The following is a 10626-nucleotide window of genomic DNA, read 5'->3' on the forward strand; positions in this document are numbered from 1 at the left end:
GACATTGGAAAGTGAACAGCTGTGTAATGGTAGCTTTTATACCACTTCTGCAGCTGTCAGCTAGCCAAAGTAACGGAGAGTCACTGAGAACCTGACTCCACTTACCTGGCATGAAACCCGAATCAAAAGGTTGGTATAATTGTAAGTGCCTGCTTTTAAGCATCTTAACTAGCATTTAAGTACTTTTTAATGGTGCTAATTACCTGCCCGCCGTTGCTGTCGGGTCTGATATCCGAAGCGACCTGACAATTGAGAAACTTATACTGAGTCGGGATACTGACCCACTGTCAATCATCATCATCATCATAGGCGGTCCCTCGAAACGAGGATGACTTGCTTCCATGTCAAAAAAGGATGAGTTCACAAGTGTTTCAATGAAGGATCTGAACTACATCCTGAGGGGTGGAAGATGCCTGTGCGTGGATTTTTTTAACGTGTGGTGGCTGTTGCACACCAGCCACCACACGGGCTTGACAGAGCTAGGTCTTGGTCCAGTGGCAAGGGTTAACCAAGACGACTGGAGACCAGCTCTGCTGCATGGACCTAGTGTGCACACATATCGCAGTGTGGGCTGGCCCGTGCTGCCCCTGGGCCCCTGGCCCCGACCTCACGCCTCCCCTGGGCCCCGATCATGTCCCTCTACAGTCTCTCTCCGCTCCTGCTGTGTCTGCCCACAATCAGGGCCATGTTGACAGCGGGCCCTCCTCCAAACCCGCACTCACAGGGCTGGGAAGATTCCGGCCAGTATGGAAGGCTATCTCCAGAAAGTGTCAGCACCTTCATCAGAAAAATTGGGAACTGGAGGAAAAACATGAATTTGTTTTTCTTGTTTTACAGAAAGATGCACTGCATTAAACCTTACCTTGCACAGAGAATACTTGGAGAATAGACAACATTGCTCGATCCTGGCCATCACTCAAGTGACAGCTCCACAGTAAAACCATTCAGTCAGGAGAACTTTGATACACCAGAACTGATGATGATCAACAGTATCAAACATCCCTCAAAGCCAAAGTTTCAGAGTTCCGGCCCTGACAGATTGCCTATTCCAGCAGGTGCAGAAACGTTTAGCAGTTACTCGGGTTCTAAAAGCAGGGACTTTTACAGTTGGTACGTCCACATCGGAGGGAGAAGCCATTGTGGTGAATTTTGTGCGAAAGGCTTCAATCTTTCATCAAGTCTCGTAACACTGGCACATCCACACAGGGGAGGGGCCGTTAAACACTGAAGCGCGTGAGAAGGGTCTCAAACCGTTGTACGACCTCCTGATTCGTTGGTGCAGCTATTCAGGCAAGAGGAATTTCAGCTGGGAGGTTTTGGACAAAGCCTTAGTGCAGTTGTTGTGCCTGCTGTAACAGCGGGGCAGCGACATGGGGGAGAAGCCGTTCAAGTGTCATGTGTGTGGCTGGGCCTTTTCACAGGCATCGGGCCTGGTGAACCACCTGCGCATCCACACGGGTGAAAAGCCGTTCAGGTGTGAAGTGTGCGAGAAGTCCTTTACACAATCGTCGACTCTCCTGCAACACCAGCGCATCCACACGGGCGAGAAGCCGTTCCGGTGTGAGCTTTGTGAGAGAGCCTTCACACGATCATCCTGCCTTGTGGAGCACCGGCGCGCCCACACGGGCGAGAAGCCGTTCCGGTGTGAGGTGTGCGCGAAGGCTTTTGCAAAGTCCTCCACCCTCCTGGTGCACCAACGCACCCACACCGGGGAGAAACCGTTCGGGTGTGAGGTTTGTGGCAAAGCCTTCGCAGAGGCGGTGTTGCTCTTGAAACACCAGCGCATTCACCAGCGCAGCCACCAGCACGCCCAGGGGCGCCCGCAGATGGGGGAGAAAGCGTTGCGGTGCGAGGTTTGTGGCAAAGCCTTTGTGAGCCCGTCGAGCCTGCGGGTGCACCAGCGCACCCACACGGGGGAGAAACCGTTCCGGTGTGAAGCGTGCGACAAAGCCTTTGCGCAGTCGTCGAGCCTGAGGGTGCACCAGCGCATTCACACGGGGGAGAAACCGTTCGCGTGTCATGTGTGCGACAAAGCTTACACCCAGTTGGTGCACCTCCAGCAACACCAGCTCGCCCACTCTGGGGAGAAGCCGTTCAAGTGTGAGGTTTGCAGCAGAGCTTTCTTCAACTCCTCCTACCTCCTGGTGCACCAGCGCACCCACACAGGGGAGAAACCGTTCCGATGTGAAACGTGCCAGAAAGCGTTCCTGAACGCTTCCAGCCTGCGGGTGCACCGGCGCGCACACACCGGGGAGAAACCGTTCGGCTGTGAGGTTTGCGACAAGGCCTTCATGAATTCCTCGAGTCTCAGGGTGCACCAGCGTACGCACACGGGGGAGAAACCGTTCAGGTGTGAGGTCTGCGACAAAGCCTTTACTCAGTCCTCGAATCTCCGGGCACACCGCCGTACTCACGCACCTTTTTGTGTTTGAAGTTCGTGACACAACTTTCACTCCGTCAGCACCTTCTGCCGCTCCAGCTCAGCCACCCAGAGCCAAGGCTGTTCAGGTGTGAGATTTGCAACAGTGGCTTATGCTCTCCGTACCTCTTAAGCGCACCCACACAATCTCAAAACCTCTCTGTGACTCTGGTAGAACGGCTTCATCAATTGCTTCCATCGCAATACACTGGCGAATCTACCAGACCAGAAACAAAGAAACATAGAAATTTACAGCGCAGAAGGTGGCCATTTCGTCCCATTGTGTCCGCGCCGGCCGACAAAGAGCCACGCGGCCCTTGGTCAGCAGCCCTGAAGGTTACATATAAACCAATGAACAGTGACGGAAAGACAAAGAGCACCCAGCCCAACCAGTCCTCCTCACACAACTGCGACACCCCTTATACTGAAACATGCTACACTCCACCTCAACCGGAGCCATGTGATCTCCTGGGAAACATTCTAGTCCTGCGACTGTCAGTATTGACCCCTTCTTTCACCATCCACATTGGGCCAGGCACCAAAGGAAGTGCTTCAACTGCACAGAGCGTCAGAGAGTTGTCTATAATTATTATTCCCCCCCCCCCCCCCCTGCCCCTGCACACAGGCGGTTCTTGTGAGAAATTTCAGAGAGTGTCTCCAACCTCTCCCACCTTCAGTGCCTCCACATGGGTGAGAAACTGTGGAGGTGCAACATTTACAACACGTGAACATGATACACCAGTACATCCACAAAGCGAAGCAACTATTCCAGACTCTCATCCCTCCTGCAGGAGCATTGTGTCCGCACAGACTGAGAACCCTTCCTGTGCAGCATCTGTACAAGTGATTCACACACTCTGAGTTTGGGCAAGAAACTGATCAAATCTTCCACGGGTCGGAAAGGCTTCAAATGCTGATCCACCAATCGGATGGAGTATAAAAGCAGGGAAGTCTTGCTACAGTTATACAGGGTATTGGTGAGGCCACACCTGGAATACTGCGTACAGTTTTGGTTTCCATATTTAAGAAAGGATATACTGTTTGGAGGCAGTTCAGAGAAGGTTCACTCGGTTGATTCCAGGGATGAGGGGGTTGACTTATGAGGAAAGGTTGAGTAGGTTTGGCCTCTACTCATTGGAATTCAGAAGAATGAGAGGTGATCTTATCAAAACGCATAAGATTATGAGGGGGCTTGACAAGGTGATGCAGAGAGGATGTTTCCACTGATAAGGGGAGACTAGAACTAGGGGGCATGATCTTAGAATAAGGGGCCTCCCATTTACAACTGCGATGAGGAGGAATTTCTTCTCTGAGGGTTGTAAATCTGTGTAATTCACTGTCTCAGAGATCTGTGGAAGCTGAGACATTGAATAAATTTAAGACAGAGCTGGGGAGCGGGCAGGGAAGTGAACCTGAATCCATGATCAGATCAGCCATGATCGTATTAAATGGTGGAGCAGGCTCGCGGGGCCGTATGGCCTACTCCTCCTATTTCTTATGTGTCGGAAAGGCTTCAACTATTTTAGTTGTATCAGTAATCAAGTGCCCCCTGATTAAAGGGGGGTCACACTCCAAAATCTTTTCAAGTGCCCCTCTGGCTTGTTTTTTTTGAGGTCACTAAAAACACAAATTATACAAGTGCCCCCTGGCTAAAAGGGGGGAGGGGGCACTAAAACCGACAACTTAAACAAATTAAACTTTAGACTTTAAGATCAAATTAAAATTGGTTGCCGGGGGTGATGATGCACTCCAGTCCCTCCGGCGCCCACTTCTCGCGGAAGGCCGCAAGCGTGCCGGTGGACACCGCGTGCTCCATCTCCAGGGACACCCTGGCTTGGATGTAACCATGGAAGAGAGGCAGGCAGTCGGGCTGAACGACTCCCTTGATCACCCGCTGCCTGGACCGGCTGATGGCCCCCTTGGCCATGCCCAGGAGCAGTCCTACGAGGAGGCTTTCCGACCTGCCCGCTCCCCTCCGCACAGGGTGCCCAAAGATCAGGAGTATGGGACTGAAGTCGGAAAGGCTTCAACTGCTGATCCACCAGCACACGCATGTGGGGGAGAGTCTATTCCAGTGACAGTAGTAGGGGTACATCAATTGGTCTTTGCACCTCTGGCCAGGGAGTGGGCGTGGGAAGTAGCCGGGATTCCAGTTCCTAATCGCTGTCCAGTGACCCCCTCTGGAAAATGAGCTTGTATAGGCGGGGAAGGACAAGATCTGGCTCAGCTAGATCCCCTGCCCCCACCTCCTTCTCCCTCATCAGTCAAAGAAACAGCTGACAATCCCGGACTGGGTTCACACACTGAAGATTATTGACCATTTGAGCAAAGTACCAGAGGGCAGCCTGTGTCCACAGCCAATACCTTCAGGATAGGAGGGAATGGGAGATGAGGGCTCGAACCCTTTGAGGCCATGTGTATCCAGGGGAAGCTTTCAGAGTGCTGGGCTCCCATCACTCACTGCAGCTCAGCAAAGCCAAGAGGGAGCAATGATCAGAGACAAGGTACTGGGAGGGAAGGAAGATCAGAGGTCTTTGCTCCCATAGAGTGCAGTCCTGTGTGCAGGACATCCATCCAGAGGTATATGAAGGGGGATGAGATCATTTAGGATTAAACTCCCCAGGTAGTTTCCCATCTATCATCTGCAGTTGTGCAGCATATGCCTGAATTTCCAACATATGTTGCTGGAAGGTGGGATCCCTCAGCACGAACTAGTAGAATTCTACATGTACTGTGTTGAATCAAGGTTTTGTGGTGGGGAATTACAGTCAGACCACCTATGTAAAGAAATGTTTTTGAATTACCCTTTTTATAAGGTTTATGGTCCAGCCTATAGATCTATTTCCACCTGGGTGACATTGTGTGGTAACACTTCAGACAGTGTTTGGAAGTTTGCAGACAGAACCGTTGTCTGTACAGGCTGAGTCACCATGGATTATCCTTTGACAAAAGGTGTACTTTAATGGAGGTGAAGAATGCTCCTTGAAGAACCTATCCTTTACCACAAAGGAAATGAAGTCTATCTCCTGGGCGCAAACCCCCGTTTCCTGAGTGCCAGAGTTGGCTCAGTCGGGTACACTCTCGCTACAAAGTCAGGTTGTGGGTTCAAGCCCCACTCCAGAGACTTCAGCACAATCCAGGATGACACTTCTGTGCTGTGCTGAGGGAGTGCTGTACTGTCAAGTGCCGTTTTTCAGATGAGACATTAACTCGAAGTATTATCTGCCCTCTTCAGGCACTATTCAAAGAAGAGTAGGGAACTTCTCCCCGGTGTCCTGGCCAATATTTATCCCTCAACCAACATTAATAAAAACCGATTATCTCATCATTATCTCATTGCTGTTTGTGGGACCTTGCTGCTCGCAAATCAGCTGCTGCGTTTCCCACATTTCATCAGTGACTACGCTTCAAAAGTACTTCATTGGCTGTAAAGCACTTTTGAATGTCTTGAGGTCATGAAAGGCACTGTATAAATGCGAGTTTTTGTTACTGTGCGATTTAGTATCCAATACATAACAATGCTCCAAGTCATTGCTTAACTGAATATTGGGCAGTAAAGGCGCTCCCCAGATCAGGGGGAACACGAGGTCTTATGGGATTGTCTGATAGCACTAAACTTAAGAAAATGTCTACTATAGTCCTGTGAAATTTGTAACCGTCCAGTTAGCCACGTGAGTTCCACTGACGACACCTTGCACTTTTGGGAGTCAGCCACTCGGGTGGTGGGGAGAGGGAGGAAATGAACAGCCGCCTTTTGTTGCTGATCATTGTCCTTGGCAACAGTCATAGGGGCCGAAATTGCCCCGGATAATTTGAATTGAGTGACGGATTACCGCCGCTGGTGATGGGACGGGGAATAGAGACAAATTGCCCACTTTTTGTCTTTCGAAACCAATGGCGCAGTGTTGGGGTGGCAGCGAGTCGGGGCAGAAGGTGGACCACTGATGATGTCAGCGCGACGCGGGCGTGCCTCCCGTTCATGTAAGGGCAAGGGCGCTGCGAGGGGAGGGCTCCGGCCGGGCCAGCGGCACGGCACCCAACAGGCGGTGCCGGGCTGCCTGTTGCCGGCCCGGCTGAACCGGTGGCTGCCATTGTTGCGCCGACTGCAGAGTCGGCCGACAATGAAATTAAAATTTACGGGCGGACGTGCCGTCCAGCCATCGGCAGCTTCTGCCACAGTCTGTGCTGTACATTCAGTGTAATTCTTTGAGTATAATACACTAATGGTTGACCGAATTGAGGGGCAATTTCCGTCACGGGGTGGAAAGGGCTCGCCGCCGGTCGGTAAGGAGTCGGTGTGTGCCCGACAACGGGTTGTAGTGCCGACGGAGCCGAAACACGTTTCCGCTGCCCCCGACCTGGGGGTAATTCCGCATGGGTCGGACAATCCGATTGCCCCCAGTCGGAAAGGCCTTACCGCCCTGTTACCGCCCCTAGGAGGCGGTAACGGGCATAAAAGAAGGGGGCATTTCCCCCCTGCCCCCCCCCCCCCAAACTCCTTGGCCTTGACAAACATTGTAACATTGGCCTGACACATAAATAGCAGTGCACTTCAAATTGGCTGATCTAAGAGAGATCCCCTGAGACAACCTGAAAGGAGCCAGTACAACGTTCACTGCTGCAGTCGTGGAGTCGGTTTGGAACTCGGCCTGCAAGCTATGGCTAAACTCTGTGACTGCCTCTATGGTGAAGCGTAAGCTCTTCCGCCATGTTCCATGTTACTGCAGCATGGCCGACACACACACACACACACACACATCCTTGGACACCACAAGTGCGCTGAGCCCTGAAAATACTGGGCGGCTCAATTTGGGCACATGGTCTCTGCTGGCCATTTTGCACCTCTCCCTGCATTCAACCAGTGTGGCACAGGAACAGAAAACACTGAGATCTGTGCACAGTCACACTTCACCTTCAAAACTAATATGGCATCGAGGCTTTCAAACAGCTTCTTGGTTTATTTCAGATTTGAAACTGTCCCTTCTTGTGAGATTTTCCAACAGCCGCTGCCCTCCCCCTCCTGTCGACTGCCATTCAATTGGATCACAGCAGATCTGTAAGTTAACTCCATCTACCCGCCTTGGTTTCATAGCCCTAATAACCTTGCCCAATGGGATTGGACATTTTCAACTGACTCCCCGTTTCAACAGCTTTCTGTGGAGAGAGTTCCAATTTACTACTAACTTTTGTATGAAGAAGCGCTCCCAGACATCACCTGTGAACAGCCTAGCTCTAATCTGAAGGCTCTGGACTCCCCCATCAGAAGAAATAGTTTAACTCTAACTACCCTATCAACTCCTTTTAATCATCTTAAACACCTCAATTAGGTCAACCATTAATCGACTATACTCAGAATTACAGTGAATTTACAGAACAGAAACAGGCCATTCGACCCAACTGGTCTTTGCGGTGTTTATGCTCCACACGAGCTTCCTCCAACCAGTCTTCATCTAACCATATCTGCATATCCTTCTATTCCTTTCTCCCACATGCGCTTATCTAGCTGCCCCTTTAAGGTATCTTTGCTATTTGCCTCAACTACTCCATGTGGTAGCGAGTTCCACATTCTCACCACTCTCTGGGTAAAGTATCTCCTGAATTCCCTATTAGATTTATAAGTGACTATCTGATATTTATGACCCCTAATTTTGGACTCCCCCACAAGTGGAAACACCTTCACTGTTACTAGAGAAAAAGTACGAGGCAAACTAATGGGACTTAAGGTGGACAAGTCTCCTGGACCTGATGGCCTGCATCCTAGGGTCTTAAAAGAAGTGGCTGCAGAGATAGAGGTTATAATCTACCAAAATTCCCTGGATTCGGGAGAGCTCCCAGCGGATTGGAAAACCGCAAATGTAACGCCCCTATTCAAGAAAGGAGGGAGACAGAAAGCAGGAAACTATGGACCAATTAGCCTGACACCTGTCATTGGGAAAATGCTGGAGTCCATTATTAAGGAAGTAGTAGCAGGACATTTAGAAAATCATATTGCAGTCAAGTAGAGTCAACATGGTTTTATGAAAGGGAAATCATGTTCAACAAATTTGCTGGAGTTCTGTGAGGATGTAACAAACAGGCTGGATAAAGGGGAACCAGTGGATGTGGTGTATTTGGATTTCCAGAAGGCATTCTATAAGGTGCCATATAAAAGGTTCCGCAGTAGGTCTAGCTCATCGTTCCACATCGTAGCCTGCTGTGCCCTGCACAATTTCACCATACAAATAAGAATTGGACATTCTTAGGAAGGTGGCCCTAGCTACTTTGAAAGAGAACTATATGGCGTAGGGCTTCAGAATGACCCATCACTCGGAGAACTCCTCAGTAACTGCTGCAAGGGCATCAGCACATCTGGTCACTGCAAAATTATTTTGTGTTTAATATAGTCTAGATTTAACACCACTGCCTTAACTCCTTCTCCCCCACCTTCAAATAAAAAATCAATCCTTCAATCCAGTACCCATCCAACAATATGACAACATGTCAGATCTCTCTGGCCCAAATGACCATGCTGATAATCATCACCTGATTGAATAAATCAGGCCAAATAATTGCACCCTTCCCTGTATGACTCTAATCTCAATGAATAACAAAGTGCACACAAGTGCAATTCTTTTTTAAAGAACAAATTCCAATGTGAGCACAAGCCAACCTATTCTTTCCTAACATGCTTCCTCTGGGTTGCTAAACGTGCCTTTCTTTCTCCGATTCTAGTGCTTTTCCTAAATGCAACCTGAGACCTAGTATTGCGAGGTGATTGGCTCCTCTTGTGCTGCAAAAGGGAGAGAGAGGACTGAGGTCCCCATCCTCGGGGCAGATTGTCCCTGGCAGGGAGCAGCTGCTGGCTGTCCCGCTGGAACTTGTGCATGGGCAGATTGATGGTACCTACTATGTCCCACTGGCATGGTGCTCTGAGGAGGAAGGTTGGAGGCCTAGCTACTATCCTGAGAGACAGTAGTGTCCAGCCATTGGCACTCCACTGGGCCCTGGATCTGTATCCCCACTAATTAGCAGAATAGCTGGTGTAATGGCAGCTATAAGTCCTGAAAGCCTGGTCAGACAGTAGCATGCAGAGTGAGCGCCATGGTTCGCAAGCTATTATGCAAGGTACTGTCTATTTTGTCCCCATTTGCCACAAGGGCAGCATTTGATGCTTCTGTGACGGCATCGACTGGTCCCTGGCTACTACTGAGTGTTAGTTAAGTGTCAGCTGTGGCTCAGTGGGTAGCACACTCACCTCTGAGTCAGAAAGTTGTGGGTTCAAGTCCCAGTCCCGGGACTTGAGCACATAAATCTAAGCTGACACTCCAGTGCAGTGCTGAAGGAGTGCTGCACTGTCGGAGGTGCCGTCTTTCAGATGAGTTGTTGCACTGAGGCCCCCTTCTGCCCTCTCAAGTGGATCCCATGGCACTATTTAAAACAAAAACAGGGGAGTTACCCCAAGTGTCCTGGTCAATATCTATCCCTCAACCAATATAACAAAAACAGATTATCACATTGCTGTTTGTGGGAGCTTGCTGTGCACAAATTGACGGCCGTGTTTCCCACATTACAACAGAGATTATACTCAAAGTACTTCATTGGCTGTAAAGCGCTTTGAGAGGGCCGGTGATCATGAAAGGCGCTATAGAAATGCAAGTCTATTTTTCTTTTACTGAGCAGAGGAGGATGGATGCTGCAGGTTCTAATGATTCCAATTTAGCCAGACAACAACAGTTCAGGAGCTGGGCCAGCATGGAATTAGTAGGAAAGTGGAAGTAATGTTGGGCAGAGAGAGCAAGAACAGTATGGGTGCAGTAGAAAAGTCGGGTAGCGGTGGGCCAAAGAGAAAGAAAGAAAGATGGAGAGAAGAAATATTAGTTTTTGCAGCATCTCAAAGAAAATGGGAAACAAAAGTGCAAGGCAAGCATAGACGATGGCCCTGCAGTGGAGAAGCTGAGACTAATGGGTCCGACTGGTGTTAAGGTTACCCTATATCATCCTCCGCCTGCTCCACGACGACATGCAGGCCGTGATCCTTGCTAACGGATCCATCACAGACCCAATCCACATCCGGACCGGGGTCAAACAGGGCTGTGTCATCGCCCCAACCCTCTTCTCAATCTCCCTCGCTGCCATGCTCCACCTCACACTCAACAAATTCCCCGTTGGAGTGGAACTAAACGACAGAACCAGTGGGAACCTGTTCAACCTTCGTCGTCTCCAGGCCA

The 10626-nt window shown here is 50.1% G+C and overlaps 1 protein-coding gene across 2 annotated transcripts in view; it reads left to right on the forward strand.

The window, feature by feature from the left end:
- Window positions 1-6046, forward strand: part of LOC139229859 (zinc finger protein ZFP2-like) — a 45360-nt gene extending 39314 nt beyond the window's left edge. Inside the window, exon 3 of one of the 2 annotated variants that reach the window (XM_070861487.1) lies at window positions 1359-6046. In XM_070861487.1, the coding sequence (XP_070717588.1) occupies window positions 1359-2432 (1074 nt within the window). In that variant the 3' untranslated portion in view covers window positions 2433-6046. Of the gene's footprint in view, window positions 1-837 lie in introns of both variants that reach the window. The other variant, XM_070861485.1, reaches the window with a different exon arrangement.
- The last annotated feature ends 4580 nt before the right edge of the window (window positions 6047-10626 follow it).

Source organism: Pristiophorus japonicus, chromosome 19 (assembly GCF_044704955.1).
Source record: "Pristiophorus japonicus isolate sPriJap1 chromosome 19, sPriJap1.hap1, whole genome shotgun sequence".
Classification (NCBI taxonomy): domain Eukaryota; kingdom Metazoa; phylum Chordata; class Chondrichthyes; family Pristiophoridae; genus Pristiophorus; species Pristiophorus japonicus.